Source organism: Crotalus tigris, unplaced genomic scaffold (genome assembly GCF_016545835.1).
Source record: "Crotalus tigris isolate CLP2741 ecotype Arizona unplaced genomic scaffold, ASM1654583v1 scf7180000018127.1262416, whole genome shotgun sequence".
In the NCBI taxonomy this organism is placed as follows: domain Eukaryota; kingdom Metazoa; phylum Chordata; class Lepidosauria; order Squamata; family Viperidae; genus Crotalus; species Crotalus tigris.
The window spans coordinates 998,443-1,018,258 of record NW_024096838.1 but is presented as its reverse complement, the minus strand read 5'-3'; the positions used below and the strand labels follow the sequence as shown (position 1 = coordinate 1,018,258).

At 39.4% G+C, this 19,816-nt stretch overlaps 1 protein-coding gene across 1 annotated transcript; it reads left to right on the top strand.

Moving 5' to 3' along the window:
* The first annotated feature begins 1,762 nt into the window (after nucleotides 1-1,762).
* Nucleotides 1,763-11,905, top strand: LOC120310164 (vomeronasal type-2 receptor 26-like). The gene is made up of 4 exons (XM_039348266.1): nucleotides 1,763-1,766; nucleotides 1,966-2,180; nucleotides 6,297-6,509; nucleotides 11,021-11,905. Exons 1-4 carry the CDS (start codon nucleotides 1,763-1,765, stop codon nucleotides 11,903-11,905), a joined length of 1,317 nt encoding a protein of 438 aa, XP_039204200.1.
* The last annotated feature ends 7,911 nt before the right edge of the window (nucleotides 11,906-19,816 follow it).

The following is a 19,816-nucleotide window of genomic DNA, read 5'->3' as shown; positions in this document are numbered from 1 at the left end:
TGTTAATGCAGCCTAGCACTGTGTTGGCCTTTTTGGCAGCTGCAGAACACTGCTGGCTCATATTTAAGTGATTGTCTACTAGGACTCCGAGGTCCCTTTCACAGTTACTACTATTGAGCATGGTGCCACCTATGCTGTACTTGTGCATTTGGTTTTTCTTGCCTAAATGTAGAACCTTGCTTTTTTCACCATTGAATTTCATTTTGTTAGTTAGTGCCCAGTGTTCAAGTCTGTCACCATTTTGATCTTTGAGACCTCATCTGCTATGTCTCCAGTGACTGCTTTTGATGTAAACATCAGACAGAAGCAATATGGAAGGGATCTTGCACCAGAAAAAGATAAATGGCTTACATCATGCTCTGACAGGCAGGGACTATGCTCTTGAATATATCTTTCTCTCATTTCTGGGTGAACCTCGGTTTGTCTCTTTCTGAATCATGAAAGCTGCTGGAATTCCCATTTTTTGAGAAGGCTTTAAATTCTTCTAACTCTCTCTACTTTTCTTGTTTAGAAATGGGAAGAGGATTGATTCCTCTTTAGGAATTATGGAGCTCTTGCTTCTGCTTCTGATGCTGCTGGTGTCCCACGGAGTCTCTGAGAAGCTTAGAAGGAACTGCCTGCTGAATTTGGAGCATCAAGATGAAAAAATCCCATGGAGCTTCTATAGGCCAGGTGACCATCTGATTGGCATGGTTGCCACTGCCACAAAAATAAAGGATACAGTGTTGCTTTTCAGCCTGGCTCCTTCTACTCAATCTGAGTCGTAAGTCATTCAGCCTGTTGCATTCTACCACTGGCCTTCTTTTCTCCTTATTTCATTTACTCCTATATTTTTATTCATACATTTATTTATTTATATCCTGCTTTTTACTATTTTTACAAATAACTCAAGGCAACAAACATATATAACATACCTTCCTCCTCCTATTTTCCTCGCAACAACAATCCTGGGATATAGGTTGAGCTGAGAGAGAGCGACTGGCCCCAAGACACCCAGAAGACTTTCATGGCTAAAGCAGGACTTAAAGTCATGGTCTCCCACTTTCTAGGCAGGTGCCTTAACAACTAGATTTATCCGCTAGAAGCTCTTTCTGGGCTGCATTTTTTAAATTGATTCAGCCCCATGAATAATGGATTTTCTGCTTTTGATGTTGCTGGTGTCCCAGTCAACTTCTAAGAAACTTAAAATAAATTGCCAGATTAGAGTTGCAGGTGTTCAGCCCATTTCCGTATATTGATTAGTGCTCATTGATATTTAATTCTTAATATTTATAGGAGATAACATTTTTTTTGAACTGCTTTTATGGCTCATTTTTGAAATATGCTCTTCTTTTTATGCTTCTATCCAAGAAGCAATGGATGGAAATTAACCAAGGAGAGAAGCAACCTTGGTTAGGAACTAGGGAAAAAAATTCCTGACAGTTAGAACCATTAATCAGTGGAACAACGTGCCTCCAGAAGTTGTGAGTGCTCCAACACTGGAAGTTTTAAAGAAGAGATTGGACAACCATTTGTCTGAAATGGTATAAAGTTTCCTCCCTGAGCAGAGGGTTGGACTAGATGACCTCCAAGGTCCCTTCTAACTCTGTTATTCTATTCTATTCTATTCTATTCTATTCTATTCTATTCCTTTGACTGAATGGTTGTAAATTGGGCAGATGCAAATTAAGACTGCTACAAATAATGGTTTATTTCTGATTCGTCACTCTGGTAAAAACTACTTACATCCCATCTTTTCAACACTCCTGAAAATTATATGGTGATGGGTAACTCATTCACCTCTGGTTTTGGATCATTGTTGCATAACAATGTAGGCTTGTGGAGACAAAGAGGATGAAATTGAAAAAAAGTATTTTGTTGTTTCAATGACGATGATGGTAATAATGATAACAAAATGGACATTTTTAAAATGTAGGCATTTTATTGATCATTCCAAAATCCTACGCTTCATTTTCGCCATTCAAGTGGTCAACAAGAATCCCCAGTTCCTGCACAATCTGACACTTGGCTACAACATCCACGACAACTATTTGAACACAGTTGGCACTTCAGATGCCTTGCTGAATGTACTCTCAACTGGAGAAGCTAATGTTCCCAACTACAGCTGTGGAAAAAAGGACAATATTTTGGCCCTTATTGATGGAGCTGATTGGGACATCTCAATCCAGATGTCAACATTAGTAGGCCCCTACAAAATCCCACAGGTTTGTGTGTGTGATTTCTAATTTGTAAAATGAGAGGGATAGTGGTGAGTTCTGCATATATAGATATGATTCTGGTAAATTGTAGGGTGGTACAGAAATACTATGTGCATTTTTTACTCTTATTCTTTCACTTTTAATGTGTTCATTTTATTCTGTTTTTATATAACACTTTGCTAATTTTTTCTTTTTTTATATTCTCTATCCTAATGTAGTCAAATGACTAATCAACAATGAAATATTGTAATACTGTATGTTAGATTTATTAATATCTTGTATTTTGGACTTGATTTAATCCCAAGAATAACACAGTATTCTTGATTGCTTTTTCAGATCAGTTGGGGACTTGTTGCAGAGACTCTGAGTGACAAAAGTCAATTCCCCTTTTTCTACCGGATGTCCACCAAAGAAGGGATCCAGTATCCAGGAATTGTGCAATTGCTCCTCCATTTCAGATGGACCTTGATTGGTCTGTTTGCTTCAAACACAGAGAATGGAGAGACTTTCATGAGGACTTTTACTCCTTTGCTTGTCAGGAATGGAATTTGTGTTGTGATATCACAACAATTCTCAATGACCACCAACGCAGCTTACTTCAGGCATGCCTTCTCTAAATGGAGACAAGTCAATGTTCTGGTTCACTTCTTGGAATATGATTCCATTTGGGAAAGGATTTTTCCTTTCCATTTAACACTCGAAGGTTTGCCAAGACCCGTTGAAGGGAAAGTCTGGATCATGACAGGCTTGGGAACATATAACAGGAAAAAGCACTTACTTTACAAATATGTCCATAGTATTTGGACGTTCGCTTTTCTGCTGAAACAATGGCTCAATGATAGTACGTTTGTACCTATGTTGTTTATAGACCCTGAGTTTGAAGATCAGTCTTTTCACTGTTCTTTTTCAAAGAACATCTTTTGTGTCAAAGGCCAGAGAAGATGCACCCAGAAAGCACCACTGGAAATCCAGAAGAAAAGGAACAGGATCCAGATTAAAAATTACCACTATATTCACAGTGTTGTTAAGACTTTGGCCCATGCTTTGAATGCTGCATATTCCTCCAGATCCAGGAGGAGAAGGAAGGAGAGTGAAAAGAGTTTGGGGGCTCTAGGATTGCAGCCATGGGAGGTATGGAGTCCTAACAAGGATCCATCAAACTTAGTTCCTTTGGAGAGGAATTGCAAAGGAGGGGGGGGAAACCATCTCAACCTCCTTGGGCTACAAAAGGCCAATCTAATCACCCGACGCCTCCTCTTTGCACGAATCTTAGTTAAAACTTTGACTAATGGTTGCTTGTTCTTTGCATTAAGACAAGCAGTGAACTTCTAAAAATGCTCCTCCTTTTAGGATGTTTTTCTTCTCATTCAGCCAGGATCTTCTCTCTTGTGACTAAGATCATTTTCCCATATCTGATACTATGGAATAACAGAGGAAACATCATCATCATCATCATCATCATCATCATTATAGTAAAGTTGGAAGGGACCTTGGAGGTCATCTAGTCCAACCCCCTGCTTAGTCAGGAAACCCTATACCATTTCAGACAAATGGCTGCCCAGTCTCTTCTTGAAAACTTCCAGTGTTGGGGCATTCACTGCTTCTGGAGGCAGGTTGTTCCTCTGGTTAATTGTTCTAACTGTCAGGAAGTTTCTCCTTAGTTCTAGGTTGCTTCTCTCCTTGCTTAGTTTCCACCCGTTGCTTCTTGTCCTGCCTTCAGGCGCCTTGGAAAATAGCTTGACTCCCTCTTCTTTGTGGCAGCCCCTGAGATATTGGAACACTGCTATCCTGTCCCCCCTCATCCTTCTCTTCATTAAACTAGACCTCCCCAATTCCAGCAGCCATTCCTTATATGCTTTAGCCTCCAGTCCCCTAATCAACTTTATTGCTCTGTATAACCTCTTTCAGTTATTGGAAAAGTGTTGTATTTTCCCTTCTCCAATGAAAAGATTTTGTTAATTGGTGCTCTCAGATTCTTTCTGATTTTATTTTCCATAGACGATGATGGTTCTTCTGGTTGTCTTTCCTCAAGATTAAGAGCAGCTCCTTTGATCTCTTCCTTGGCTTCATTGTCCTTCGCTAAAGCTGATCCAGATTTTCTACAATGTCTTCTCCAAGCATAATGTCTACAAGGGGAACTGGCACTTGAGTTAGAATATCTCCAAAGCTGAACATTCTCTTTCTGAGATTCTTATGGATGCCTTCACATGGTTTCCATGAACTGGTTTGCAACCAACTACTATTTTGAGATCATTTTCACAAATATTCTTGTCAAGCTTATTCCTCATCCTTCTTCCAGTGCATTATTAATAACATTTTCATCAAATTAATAATATGATAAGCATCAAATCACTAAAATACTACTATTACTACTAATTCATTATACTCAATGGCTAGTTTACATATTTAATAATATAGGAAAAAGTAGAAATGAAATCTTAATGAAGGATCTACATTAAAGTTCCCTATCTAAATCATGATTTGGTGATGCAAAATTTATACCAATTTGTCAACAAACTCTTTTAAAAACTACCAAACTTCCAGAAAAATATTTATGATTTCCTGGAAGAGAAAAATGCATACATGGTATCTACAGATACCATAGTTTGTCAAGTCCTAGTTGCTAAAAATAAGATATTTTTTCGACTGGATTTCACTTATGATTTTCTCTCTGTCAGGAAATTATAAATATTTTTGGAAGTTTGGTAGTTTTTAAAAGAGTTCAACATACCTTTGTGTACAATTTGGTATGACTTTTGCATCACAAAATCATGATTTACCAACTGTCTGCATTAATCAAAATATAGAAGAATAATGACCAAGGATTAATTGTCATTCATAGCTTTCCACTTTTATGAGAAACATTGAACATTATTTGAATATAATTTTTAAGATTATATTTTTTTATCCACTTAATGATCATGATATCCAACTCTCACTTAATTAAGTTCCTAATCATCGTAGCAGGATGCAGTTTGTTAATGCTTTGCTGAAATCAAGTTATATTTCTAATATTCCCACAATTAGAGCCAGTTTGGTTTAGTGATTAAGGCACCAGGCTAGAAATTGGAAGACCATGACTTCAAGTCCTGCTTAGTCATGAAAGCCAGCTGGGTACCTTGGGCCAGTTACCCTCTCTCAGTTCCAACCCAGTTCACAGGGTTGTGGATGGGGGAAAATAGGGGGATGAATGTGTGTTGAATGTGTTTGTTGCCTTGAGTTATTTGTAAGAATAATAAAGGTGGGCAATAAATAAATACATTGTAATGATATGTGAGAATCATGTGGGAATGTTCTTTGGGCATAGGGGAAGAAATATGCTTCCTAGGAACAATCATATAAGAGGATGGGAGTCTGCAGGTCCATAACGGGAAATAAAGAAACTCAGAGATGATCTGCATTAAATTTTCAGGCTGTAAAAATAGCTGGCGAGGGCTTCGTATTTTCAGGCTTGCAAAATTCTGTTACAATTTTACAATAAAGTAGAATTAGATCAAAGTCTACTTGGGAGAACATTAATTTACCAAACTTCTTCCTGACAAATCCATTCTTTTTATAATCAGCCTGTTCTTTTCAAAAAGGGTTTTGTATAGCAATTGCACTTAGACTTACATATCGCTTCACAGTGCTTTACAGCTCTCTCAAAGCAGTTTACAGAGTCAGCATATTGCCCCCAACAATCTGGTCCTCATTTTACCGACCTCAGAATGATGGAAGGCTGAGTTAAACTTGAGCTGGTCAGGATCGAACTTCTGGCAATAGGCAGTCAGCAGAATTATCCTGCAATACTGCATTGAAACCATTGCACCACCATGGCTCTTACACCCCCTTGTTTCTTTGTTTAATTTATTTGTGAGCTGCACTACAATGTTCCCTATAACTGACAAATTTTCCAAATATTTATTTTGTCAATATATGATTGACAAATTTTGCTTAACTGTTTTTTTTAATTACAATGTTATGGGTGACACTTGTTCTCCCAACTAAGTATATTTGCAAGTTAGACTAATTTAGAAGAATGATTCAAGTGTGAAAAGAACATATGGAATAAGAAATTAAGGTTTTTGGTTTTAAAATTCCTCAATGTTTTCATTCTAGTTCCACCCCTTCCTGGAGAAGAATGAGTTTTGCAATCTTTCCCAGCGGAAACTGTACTTGGACCAAAATGGGGAAATAGCAGCAGATTTCAAAATCATGAGTTTAGTGATTCTCCCCAATGAGGATCCCCTCAAAGAACAACTGGGGACTTTTGAAAGACAGACACTTGATATCAGCCAAGATGCCCTATCAAAGCTGAAGTTGCTCAACAAGGTAGCATATTTTCTTTGTTTTCCAGAACTTTAGGACTCTTTTCAAATTAGCTCAACCTACTCAGCATGGTGAATGACTATCACTGAGACTTGAACATGGGGAACCCAACCCTGATAGTATTTGTAGACAGCTTGGAAGTCTTCAATAATATTGATCAAGATCTTCACCTTCACCTGTTACAAGTAGTCCTTATGACCACAACTGAGCCCAAAATTTCTGTTGTTAAGTGAGACATTTGTTAAGTGAATTTTGCCTCATTTTATGACTTTTCTTGCCTCAGTTGTTAAGTGAATCTGCAAGTGACAAGTTAGTAAACTGGTTGTTAAGTGAATCTGGCTTCCCCATTGACTTTGCTTGTCAGAAGATCGCAAAAGGGACACAGCAAGAGTTATAAATATGAACCAGTTGCCAAGCATGTGAATTTTGATCACGTGACCATGGGGATGCTGGAAAGGTTGTAATGGTGAACAACTGTCATAGGTCACTTTTTCCAGTGTCATTGTAAATTTGAATGGTCACTAAATGAAATGTTGTAAGCCGAGGATTACCTGTACTTGTCCACAATTAGCAAAGAAAAAAAAGGCAATTTTGTTCACCTGTGCCCAAGTTCAGGTTTGAATGGAGTCAATAAAATTCAATCAGGTCTGGATTGACATCCTGTGGGTCCCAGTGCAAAATGAGTTTTGGAATCAAGATTCATGTGGCCAAATTAGGGATATTGTCCTCTGAAAGGTTAGGACCAAGGTCTGTGAATGTTGTTAAGCAGCCAAGACTTTGCCGAAGTTATTCATGCCTCTTTTTCTAAAACTGCATATGATAGATAGCAAAAAGTGAAACTCATGGATATGTGGAGGAAGGTGTGTTAACACAACCATGAGAGGGAATCAACTGGTTGTCACTTCATGTTTACATTTTTTTGTCAATTCCTTCCATCCAGATTTAATTAAATAGAAATGTACCATGTTGTAATGTGATTTACCAGAAGAAAAAGGCAAGAACTGAAGGAAGACCCCACCAATGGTAGTATCTCCTACAGCTATTTAGAACTATTTAGAGATTTTATATTAACCTGACTGAAGTCCAGAGAATATTTAGCTAATGTTCATGTCAACCTCCATTTTCCATGGATGGTGTGTCTTGATGCATTTTCTTTGGCATTCCTTGTTCTGCTTAGTCTTTGCCTCAGTCCAAATGTGTGGAAAATTGTCATCCTGGATTTGTCAAGCGGGCTCGGGAAGGAGAGCCCATTTGCTGCTATGACTGTGTTCCTTGTCCAGAGGGGACCATATCTACTCAAGAAGGTGGGTGACTGCCAAGGAAAGAGTTTTAGATCCATCCATTTATAACAAGGTAGAACTCAATCATTGTTTAAAATTGATACCAAATCTAGTATGGAAATATATTACTCTAACCTCACTTTTAGAAACTAAATACTTACATAGATAAATAAAAGCTGATTTTCTCTTCTTGAATTCATTTAGAATTGATCATTAACATTAAAAGATTTAATGTTATTTTTTTTCTTTGCTTACATAAAAGTATTTCTTTCATTATTTATCAAATTTACATGGCCAGCCATCTCATGATTTTACAGAACCATATTAAAGCAATTAACATTTTACAGAACCAGATTAAAGCAATGAAGCATTAAAAAAAAACGAAGATTGCGAGAGGGGAATGCATTAATCCAGTGGTTCTCAACCTTGGGTCGAGACCCCATTTGGGGTCGAATGACCATTTCACGGGGGTCGCCAAACAAGGCTGTCTGCCATTTTTTCCCCCTTTTCTTTGGCCACGCCCCTGGCACCCGGTAATGTATAAGTGGTTGGGGGTCACCACAACATGGGGAACTGTATTATGGGGTCGCGGCATTAGAAAGGTTGAGAACCACTGCATTAATCAATCAGAATAGAGCTGGAAGGGACTTTGGAGGTTTTCTAGTCCAGCCCCCTGCTCAAGCAGAAGACCCTATACCATTTCAGACAAATGCCTGTCCAGTCTCTTCTTAAAAAACTCCAGGGATGGAGCACCCATGATTTCTGAAGGCAAATCTGGTTAATTGTTCTCATTGTCAGGAAGTTTCTCCTTAATTCCAAGTTGACTTTTCTTCTTGATTAGTTTCCACCCATTGTTTCATGTCTTGCCTTTTGATACTTTAGAAAATAAATTGACCCCCTCCTCTTTGTGGCATTAAGATGTTACCTGTGAGGCATTCAGCTCACAGACAGGTGGTAGTGCATTCCCTTCTCAGGAGTCTCTCTATAGACCCAACTGTGTTAGTCAACTTTTAATAAGGGTCCAAATTTTGGGGGAAGGTTTGTTGAGAGCATGTTTGGGACTCAGTACCAAGATGGCTTTGGTTGAACTTACAGAGGATGTCTGAAGATGGGGTGAAAGTGCAACCATCTTGGTCCTTCTGGATTTCTCAGTGGCTTTCGATACCACCAACCAAAGTATCATTTTGGATTCAGGATTGAGAGTGGGAGGAAGTTTTGCACAGGGTCTCTTTTTTCAATAGACAGTTACAGTTGGTGGTGTTCAGGGACAGAAGTTACACCTTGGGCTCCAGCAATGGGACATCCCTCAGGGGTGTAGCTTGAGCTTTTCTTCTTTCCACTTTATCATTTACATGAAGTTGCTAGGTGAGGTCATTTGCCACTATGGGATATGGTGTCATGGTAGACTTGCTATGTAGGCCTTCTCGCAATCAGACAACAGTAATGGGAGGGGGCAGGAATACATTGGATTGGAGGCTTGGGAGGGAACTTTGGAATGCAAGTGTGCTGACTGGAAGTCAGAGATGGACCTAACACCCCAAGGTCAGTGTCTGGGAATGTTTGAGGCAAACAAACTGTTCCCAAAACAAAGCAAGTGCAAATAATTGGTGGACAATGGAAAATGGGAGGTCCAGAGAGGAAAAGAGAAAGTTTCCCTATGATGTTTGTGTGCGAAATAGTTAGAATTGGCTTTTCTACTTCTGTACCCATATGGAATCTTCACTAAAGTTATACTCTCCCAGGACTTTCTTTTGCTGTCTAACCCAATGTGGCGGTTGACATATGGTATCATCCATACACCACTTATGACTAGGCATATGTGCTGTTGTTGTGGAGGCTGAGCACCTGGATGGGAATGAACTGACTTTGACCCTGGCAAGATGGAGTGGCTGCCTGTTTTTGACCATCAAAGGTTGTACTGATAAGCTATCTCAGACTCTAGATGAGGTGGCCTCTGGATAAAGGTAGTACATCATTTGGAGGTCCTCCTAGACTCATGGCTACTGCTCAACAAGCAGGTGGCAGTCTTGGCTAGAGAGCCTTCACACAGATTCTTCTTGTGCACCAACTGCGCTTCTTCCTCTACTGGGGACATGTGCTCATGCTTTAGTCACTTCCTGTTTGAATTACTACAATGTACACTATATTGGATTGCTCTTGAAGTCCACCTGCAAGGTAGAAATTGTCCAGAATGCAATGACATGCACATTGTTGGTTTCCCTATGTAGAGACCTATTGTGTGAGCTGCAAAGCATATTGGAATTTTTCAACTGCCATTCAGTTCACCTTTAGGTGTTGCCACAAAGAAAAGGAGGGTCAAGCAGGACAAGAAGCAATGGATGGAAACTAATCAAGGAGAGAAGCAGAACTAAGCAGAACTTCTTAGGACTAAGAAGACATTTCCTAATACTTAGAACAATTAATCAGTGGAACAACTTGCCTCCAGAAGCTGTGAATGCTCCAACACTGGAAGTTTTTAAGAACAGACTGGACAACCATTTATCTGAAATGGTATAGGGTTGGCCTAGAAGAGATCCCTTCCAACTATTCTATTCTATTCTATTCTATTCTATTCTATTCTATTCTATTCTATTCTATTCTATTCTATTCTATTCTATTCTATTCTATTCCATTCCATTCCATTCCATTCTATTCTATTCTATTCACATGACATGAAATAAATTCCAATATCAGTGTGACTTCTTCTACTTGATGATAACAGCTTGTCTCAAGCTTTAATAGATATCCTCAAGATCTGTTCCCCAAAATGTTGCTACTTAGTACATCCTCAGAAGCCTGCATTTTCTGTTGAAGCTTCTTTCTTATTGAACACCTTCTCCCTTAAAATATAACACCCTCCCGCAACTTTCAAGTGGCCCAGTTCTTCTTCCTGCCATGGGATCAGGTGATACAGAATGAGATGTGGTGAATTGCCTGAATACAGGGTAGTTGTTGTGACAAGCATTTCTTTTTTGGGAGTTTATTTAATTGTTATTGTTGTTTTTATAGTTGTATATATGGTGTCTCTCTGTGTGTGTTGCTGAGCTGTAAACTGTCCAAAGTTTGGTTTAAGAGAGGAAGCCAAGGATATTGTATACATTTTACAATTTATTATGGCTTGCCTCTCTCTTAGGATCATCTGATATTCAAAGAAGGTCTTTCTTTACATGTGAAAGAAGACACAGTAAAAGAAATATTTTTTCTGTTTTCTCAGATACTGAAAAATGCACCAAGTGCCCAGATGTTCAATATCCAAATGAGAACCAAATCCAATGTATCCTCAAGAGAATAAACTTCCTGTCATATGAGGAACATCTGGGCATCATCCTGGTCTCCTTTGCCCTACTCTTGTTCCTAACCACAGGCTTTATTTTAATCATATTTGTTACACACCTAGAAACTCCCATTGTCAAAGCCAACAACCGGGATCTCTCCTACATTCTCCTGGTTTCCCTCCTCCTTTGTTTCTTATCCTCCTTTTTCTTCATTGGCCAACCAAGGAAAGCCACTTGTCTTCTCCGACAAATGGTGTTCAGCATTGTCTTCTCAGTAGCTGTGTCTTCTGTGTTGGCCAAAACAATCACAGTAGTGGTAGCCTTCTTAGCCACGAAACCAGGGAACAGAATGAGAAAATGGTTGGGGAAGAGTTTGGCCAACTCCATCATCCTTTCTTGTTCTGGTGTCCAAATTCTCATCTGTGCCATGTGGTTGGGAGTTTATCCTCCTTTCCCTGACTCTGATCTATATTCTGAGCCTGGAGAGATCATCCTTCAATGCAATGAAGGCTCTGTTGTCATGTTTTATGTTGTTCTTAGCTACATGAGTTTCCTAGCTGTCATTTGTTTTGTAGTGGCTTTCCTGGCCAGGAATCTCCCTGGGGCCTTCAATGAGGCCAAGCTGATCACCTTCAGTATGCTGGTCTTCTGCAGCGTCTGGATCTCCTTCCTCCCCACCTACCTGAGCACTAAAGGAAAATTCATGGTGATTGTGCAGATCTTCTCCATCTTGTCTTCCAGTGCAGGTCTACTGGGCTGCATCTTCTTCCCCAAGTGCTACATTATCCTCCTGAGACCTGATCTAAACACTAAGGAATATCTAATGATAAAAGTGGAAAACTGATTGTGAATTGGTTTCTTGGCATGATAACATTTAATTATTAATTGAACTGATTACAGAGTTTGTATGCTTTATTGTATCTGTTTATCAATTAAGGTTATTTAATAATGAAAGAATTAAAAATGTGAAATTTAAGAATTGTGAAATTAAAATCCAAGCTAATAATCGAACATAAAATATATGAATTAATAAATAAATGTATCATTCATTTATCCCTACTTTTTCTCAGTGTACTGGAGATTTGCTTCTTGAACATAGAAAAGGTGGCAGCTGAAGCCGATGGTTGGGATGATCATATAAATACCTTTTGCAAATTAGGGTCCAAATAATGTTTCAGGGTGCTTGCTTCTTAGAAGGAATTTTGTTGCAGGATCCAGGTTAATGGCAGAATCACAGTCTCTCTGTGGGGGAAGGACAGATGGTTCTTCCTCCCCCAAAACATCTGCAAACTTCAGGAATTGGAATCTCTCTGTTAATGTTCAGGGGTAGCCAGTGGGGGAGGGAGGTTGGGATGAATTATTAAAGTGAGAAAGGCAATGTGAGTTGTCAGAAGGTAAATAGAATGGTATGGAATGGAGAGTGGAATAGAATAGAATAGAATAGAATAGAGCTAGAAGACCTTTAGGAGTCTTCTAATCCAGCCCCCTGCTCAAGCAGGAGACTCTATACCATTTCAGACAAGTGGCTGTCCAGTCTCTTCTTGAAAACCCCCAGTGATGGAGCACCTACAACGTCTGAAGGCAAGCTGTTCCATTGATTTATTGTTCTCACTATCAGGAAATTTCTCCCTAGTTCTAGGTTGGTTCTCTCCTTACTTAGTTTCTTGCCCTGCCTTCAGGTCCTTCGGAAATTGCCAAAGGGTAAAAACAGCAGCAATGCTCTTAGAGAAGCAATTGTTGCTGCCCATCAATCTGAGAAAGTTTTAAAGCCATTTCCAAATAATTTAAAGTCCATCATTCTACAGCAGTGGTTCTCAACCTTTCTAATGCCGCGACCCCCATGGGGAATACAGTTCCCCATGTTGTGGTGACCCCCAACCACTTATACATCACTGGGTGCCAGGAGTGTGGCCAAAGAAAAGGGGGAAAAAATGGCGGACAGCCTTGTTTGGCGACCCCCGTGAAATGGTCGTTCGACCCCAAATGGGGTCCTGACCCACAGGTTGAGAACCACTATTCTACAGTGAGGAAGATTATTCACAAGTGGAAAACTTTCAAGACAATTGCCAATATTTCGAGGAGTGGAACATCCCCAAAAATTCACCCCAAGGTCAGACTGTGCAATGCTCAGAGAAATTAACCCCAAGAGTTACATCTCAGACTCTACAGGCCTCAGTTAGCATGTTAAATGTTAAAGTTCATGACAATACAATTAGAAAAAGACTGAACAAGTATGGTTTCTTTAGAAAGACTTCCAGAGAAAGTCTCTTCTCTCTAAAAAGAACACTACAGCACAGCTTGAGTTTGCAAAGTTGTATCTGAACCAATCACAAGACTTCTGGAACACTGTCCTTTGGATAGACAAGTGGAGATGTTTGCCCATAATGTGCAGTGCCACATTTAGCAAAAACCAAACACTGCATATCAGCACAAGCACCTCATATCAACCATCAAGCATCATGGTGAAGGGGTGATAATTTGGGCTTCTTTTGCAACCATAGGACCTGAGCACCTTGAAAGACATTGAGTCAATCATCAACTCCTCTTATATCAAAGTATTCTAGAGTCAAATGTGAGGCCATCTGCCCAACATCCAACATTGGGTCATGCAACAATGGGACAATGATCCCAAGCACACTAAATCTATAACAAAATGACTGAAAAAGAAATGAATCTAGGTGTTGCAATGTCCTAGTCAAAGTCCAGACCTTAACCCAATTGAAATGCTGTGGCAGGACCTTAAGAGAGCTGTGCATCAACAAATCTCCACAAACCTCAATGAACTGAAGCAATGTTATAAAGAAGGGTGGACCAAAATTCCTCCACAATGATGTGAGAGACTGATGAAGTCATACAGAAAATGATAACTTCAAGTTATTGCTGCTAAAGGTAGTTCTACATACTCTTGAATCATAGGGTCTACTTACTTTTTCACATGTGGCTTCTCCATTTTGCCTTTCTTTTTGTAAAATAAACAATGTTGTTGTATAATATGTCATGTTGTTGTTCATCTGAGATTGTACTTACCTAATTTTAAGAACTGCTAAGGACCAGATGATTTCTACTATGTCCTGATATGTAAACCCATAGAATTCACTGAGGGCATAGCGTATTTATTTTTTCTGGACTATACAATAGACAGATGACTTATTGTGATCCAAAGATAGATAGATAGATAGATAGAGATAGGTAGGTAGATAGATAGATAGATAGATAGATAGATAGATAGAATATATTTTCTCTATGGTCAGAATTCAAAAGTAATATATAATAGAGGCATTTATTTGAACAAAACAGTTCAGTTGAGATCTGTGTTTGTGGGTCTGTCTGTGGTTAATTGGAGAAATGATAAGAAATATGATTTACTTTCTGCCTGCCAGCATGCGATAGAAGATCATAGGGACTGTCGGGGGGACATAAGATTAGCAAAAATGTTTAAAAATGCTTCAGACAACTGTTGGAAATGTAAACAAAGACCAGGTATTTATTATCGTATCTGGTGGACATGCCCTAAAGCAAAAAAGATTTTGGGTTAAAATACATTTATGGTTGGAGAAAGTGACTAAAAAGCAAATAGACTTTAAGCCAGAATTATTTTTATTAGGAATAATAGGAGCAAACTATGAGAAAGATTGCATATATTTAATACTACATATACTAATGGCAGCAAGAATTGTATTTGTCCAACATTGGAAAAATGAAAATTTAGCAGCTGAAGAAGTACTAATTAAGAAAATTTTAGAGTGTGCAGAAATGGATAGATAAAGATATCTTATCTTTAAAGATAAAAGAGAAAGAAGACTCAGTGTATTTTAGAACATGGGATAGTTTCTACCAATGGCTAGAAAAACAAGTTAGAGAGAAAGGAATGTGATATGTATCTCTGAATATATATTAACAAGAAGAAGACTATTGAGTGATTAATTAACATATTGTTTATGATAATTAACTATTATCTATTATTGTTTGCTCCCCTTTATGGATTACTGCCTTGTCGTGGCGAAGGGGCTTGCATAACTCAATGAAGCTATAAGCTATGCCGTGCAGGGCCACCCAAGACGGACAGGTTATAGCAGAGAGTTCTGACAAAATATGATCCACTGGAGAAGGAAATGGCAAACCACTCCAGTATCTTTGCCATGAAAACCCCATGGACAGTACTAAAAGGCAAAAAGATATGACGCTGGAAGATGAGCCCCCCCAGATTGGAAGGTGTCCAATATGCTACTGGGGAAGAGCAGAGGGCTAGTACTAGTAGCGCCAGAAAGAATGAAGCGACTGGGCCAAAGCCGAAAGGACGCTCAGCTGTGGATATATCTGGTGGTGAAAGGAAAGTCCAATGCTGTAAAGATTTTTTCTCCATAGGAACCTGGAATTAAGATCCATGAATCAAGGCAAGCTAGACAGTCAAAAAAGAGATGACAAGACTGACCATCAACATCTTAGGAATCAGCGAACTAAAATGGACAGGAATGGGTGAATTTAACTCAGATGACCATCAGGTATACTACTGTGGGCAAGAATCCCTCAGAAGAAATGGCGTAGCCTTCCTAGTCAATAAAAGAATAGGAAAAGCAATACTGGGATACAATCCCCAAAATGACAGAATGATCTCAATTCGAATCCAAGGCAAACCATTCAATATCACAATAGTCCAAATTTATGCCCCAACCACTGGTGCTGAAGAGGATGAAATTGACCAGTTTTATGAAGCTCTACAGCACCTTATAGAATTAACACCAAAAAATGATGTCCTTATCATCATGGGGGATTGGAATGCTAAGGTAGGAAGCCAAAAGATAACCGGAACAGGCAAGTTTGGCCTTGGAGTACAAAATGAAGCAGGGCACAGGCTAATAGAATTTTGTCAAGAGAATACGATGGTCATAACAAACACTCTTTTCCAAAACCCAAGAGACGGCTCTACACATGGACATCACCAGACGGTCAACATAGAAATCAGATTGACTATGTGCTCTGCAGCCAAAGATGGAGAAGCTCTATACAGTCAGTAAAAACAAGACCAGGAGCTGACTGTGGCTCAGATCATGAGCTTCTCGTTGCAAAATTTAGGCTTAAATTGAAAAAAGTAGGGAAAAGCACTAGGCCACTCAGGTATGAACTAAATCATATTCCTGATGAATATACAGTAGAGGTGACAAATAGATTTAAGGAACTGGATCTGATAGACAGAGTGCCTGAAGAACTATGGATGGAAGTTCGCAACATTGTACAAGAGGTAGCAACTAAAACCATCCCAAAGAAAAAGAAATGCAAGAAAGCAAAATGGCTGTCTGAGGAAGCTTTGCAAATAGCGGAGGAAAGAAGGGAAGCAAAAGGCAAAGGAGAAAGAGAAAGATACACCCAATTGAATGCAGAATTCCAGAGAGTAGCTAGAAGAGATAAGAATGCCTTCTTAAATGAACAGTGCAAAGAAATAGAAGAAAACAACAGAATAGGGAGGACCAGAGATCTCTTCAAGAAAATTGGAGATATGAAGGGAACGTTTCATGCAAAGATGGGCATGATAAAGGACCAAAATGGCAGGGACCTAACAGAGGCAGAAGAGATTAAGAAGAGATGGCAAAACTACACAGAAGAACTATACAAGAATGAGCTTAACATCCCAGATAACCACAATGAGATGGTCACTGACCTCGAACCAGACATCCTAGAATGTGAAGTGAAATGGGCCTTAGAAAATCTGAGCAACAACAAAGCTAGTGGAGGTGACAGTATTCCAGCTGAGCTATTCAAAATCTTAAAAGACGATGCAGTAAAAGTGCTACACTCAATTTGCCAGCAAATTTGGAAAACTCAACAGTGGCCACAGGATTGGAAAAGGTCAGTTTACATTCCAATTCCAAAGAAAGGCAATGCCAAAGAATGTTCAAACTATCGCACCATTGCACTCATTTCACATGCTAGTAAAGTTATGCTTAAAATCCTACAAGCTAGACTCCAGCAGTATGTGGATCGAGAACTACCAGAAGTACAGGCAGGATTTCGAAGAGGCAGAGGAACTAGAGATCAAATTGCCAACATACGCTGGATCATGGAGAAAGCTAGGGAGTTCCAGAAAAACATCTACTTCTGCTTCATTGACTATGCAAAAGCCTTTGATTGTGTGGATCACAACAAATTGTGGCAAGTTCTTAAAGAGATGGGAGTACCAGACCATCTCATTTGTCTCTTGAGAAACCTATATGCGGGTCAAGAAGCAACAGTGAGAACTGGACACGGAACCACTGATTGGTTCAAAATTGGAAAAGGAGTCCGGCAAGGCTGTATACTGTTGCCCTGCCTATTTAACTTATATGCAGAGCACATCATGAGAAAGGCAGAGCTAGATGAATCAAAAGTTGGAATTAAGATTGCCGGGAGAAATATCAACAACCTAAGATATGCAGATGATACCACTCTAATGGCAGAAAGTGAAGAGGAACTAAAGAGCCTCTTGATGCGGGTGAAGAAGGAGAGTGCAAAAGTTGGCTTGAAACTCAACATTAAGAAAACCAAAATCATGGCATCCGGCCCTCTCAATTCCTGGCAAATAGATGGGGAAGAAATGGAGGTAGTGACAGATTTTATTTTTCTGGGCTCCAAGATCACCTCAGATGGGGACTGCAGCCAAGAAATTAAAAGACGCTTGCTCCTGGGGAGGAAAGCTATGGCAAATCTAGACAGCATACTAAAAAGCAGAGACATCACCCTGCCAACAAAAGTGCGTATAGTCCAGGCCATGGTTTTCCCAGTTGCAATGTATGGCTGTGAAAGTTGGACCATAAGAAAGGCTGAGCGCAAAAGAATTGAGGCCTTTGAACTATGGTGCTGGAGAAGACTCCTGCGAGTCCCTTGGACTGCAAGTCGTTCAAACCGGTCAGTCCTAGAAGAGATCAACCCTGACTGCTCTTTAGAAGGCCAGATCCTGAAGTTGAAACTCAAATACTTTGGCCACCTAATGAGAAGGAAGGACTCACTGGAAAAGGCCTAATGCTGGGAAAGATTGAGGGCAATAGAAGAATGGGGACGACAGAGAATGAGATGGCTGGATAGAGTCACTGAAGCAGTAGGTGTGAACTTAAATGGACTCCAGAAGATGGTAGAGGACAGGAAGACCTGGAGGAACATTGTCCATGGGGTCGCGATGGGTCGGACACGACTTCGCAATTAACAACAAAATTATTGTTTGTTAAATACATGAACCCAGACATTATGCTGTCTGCTAAATATTGAGAATGTTATTTGGGAAAATCCCAACCCCAACCCCAACACTAATAATAACCCTAACCCAAATCCCAACCCCAATCCCACCTTATTCCTAACCCTATAAAAATAAAAACAGGATTGCCAACATGATCACCAATGTCCGATAATGGATATGGCGCAAGAAGAAGAAAAATACAAAAAAAGAGAAAGAAAGAGAGAGAGAGAGAGAGAGAGAGAGAGAGAGAGAGAGAGAGAGAGAGAAAGAAGAAAGAAGGCAGAAAAAAGGAAGGCAGAAAGAGAGAAAGAAAGAAAGAAAGAAAGAAAGAAGAAAGAAAGCAGAAAGAAAGAGGAAAAAAGAAAGAAAGAGAGAAGGAAAGCAGAAAGAAAGAGGAAGAAGGAAGAAAGAAAGAGAAGAAGGAAGAAAGAAAGAAAGAAAGAAAGAAGAAGGAAAAGAAAGAAAGAAAGAGGAAGAAAGGAAGACAGAAAGAAAAAAGAGAGAAAGAAAGTAAAAAGGAAGAAAGAAAGAAAGAAAGGAAGGAAGGCAGAAAAAAGGAAAGAAGGTAGAAAAAAAGAGAGAGAGACTGAAAGAAGGCTGAAAGAAAGAGGAAGGAAAGCAGAAAGAGAGAAGAAAGAAAGAAAGAGTTCTGAGTAGCTTACATGAGTACTGAAGTAAAATAAACAAAATGAAAAAGGGGGGGAAAAAATCTCAGCTCCAACCTATTCTATATCTTTCCCTTATTTGCCAAGTGATATAGTCCTGTCCCTTGGTGAACTCTTACAAAGAAATTGGTAAGCTAAACTGTAGGATGAATAAGAAAAGGAAGAAACATTTAAAAAGCCATAATTTTAATAGCAGGCAGAGTTCAACCATACTGATGCTTATGGGACTTAGTAGGTAGAGAGAAATAGAAATAGGTCATATCAGCATTGAGGAGCATCAAACTCAAATGGACCTCAGTAACCCTCCCCAGATGTCTCTGTGGATGCTGAAAAGCACAGGAGACAAGTTAACTGTTCCTGAAGGACATCAGAAGTCAAATCACCTCCCATTTTCCATCATCACTTTCTGGACATGACCCAAGAGAGAAGACCACAACTGCTGCAGAACTCTGCCCCCATGGTTGTTGTTTCTGCCATTTTAACAAACATAGGTATATCTTTATTATGGAATCCCCATAGAAGTTCAGGATCTCCGAGAGGACATGTTGCTTCTCACTGTAATTATTACCATTTTTGTTTTGAGACCTTTTCTTCTGCTTCTCCAGTGATTGCCCTTGATGTAAACAGACTGAAGCAATGTGGAAGGGATCCGGCATCAGAAAAAGATAAGCGCCTTTCTTCTGGCTGAAGGTTTAGCATATGTTTTAAGGCAAGCAGGGACTATGTTGTCGAACCTATATTTTTTTTTCCAATTTATGGTAAAGGTTTGTTGTGCTCTGTCGGCATCAGGAAAAACACTGTTTTTCCATGTTGAGAGAATCCTTTGAATTTGTCTGCCTTCTTGAACTTTGGAGACAGGGAGATGACTGATTCAGCTCGGGGAGGA

Coding starts and splice junctions, on each gene's coding strand:
- LOC120310164 (XM_039348266.1), top strand. Junction 2,181..6,296: donor CAATCCAGATGTCAACATTA/GTAGGCCCCTAC, acceptor TTTTCATTCTAG/TTCCACCCCTTCCTGGAGAA. Junction 6,510..11,020: donor AGCTGAAGTTGCTCAACAAG/GTAGCATATTTT, acceptor AAATGCACCAAG/TGCCCAGATGTTCAATATCC.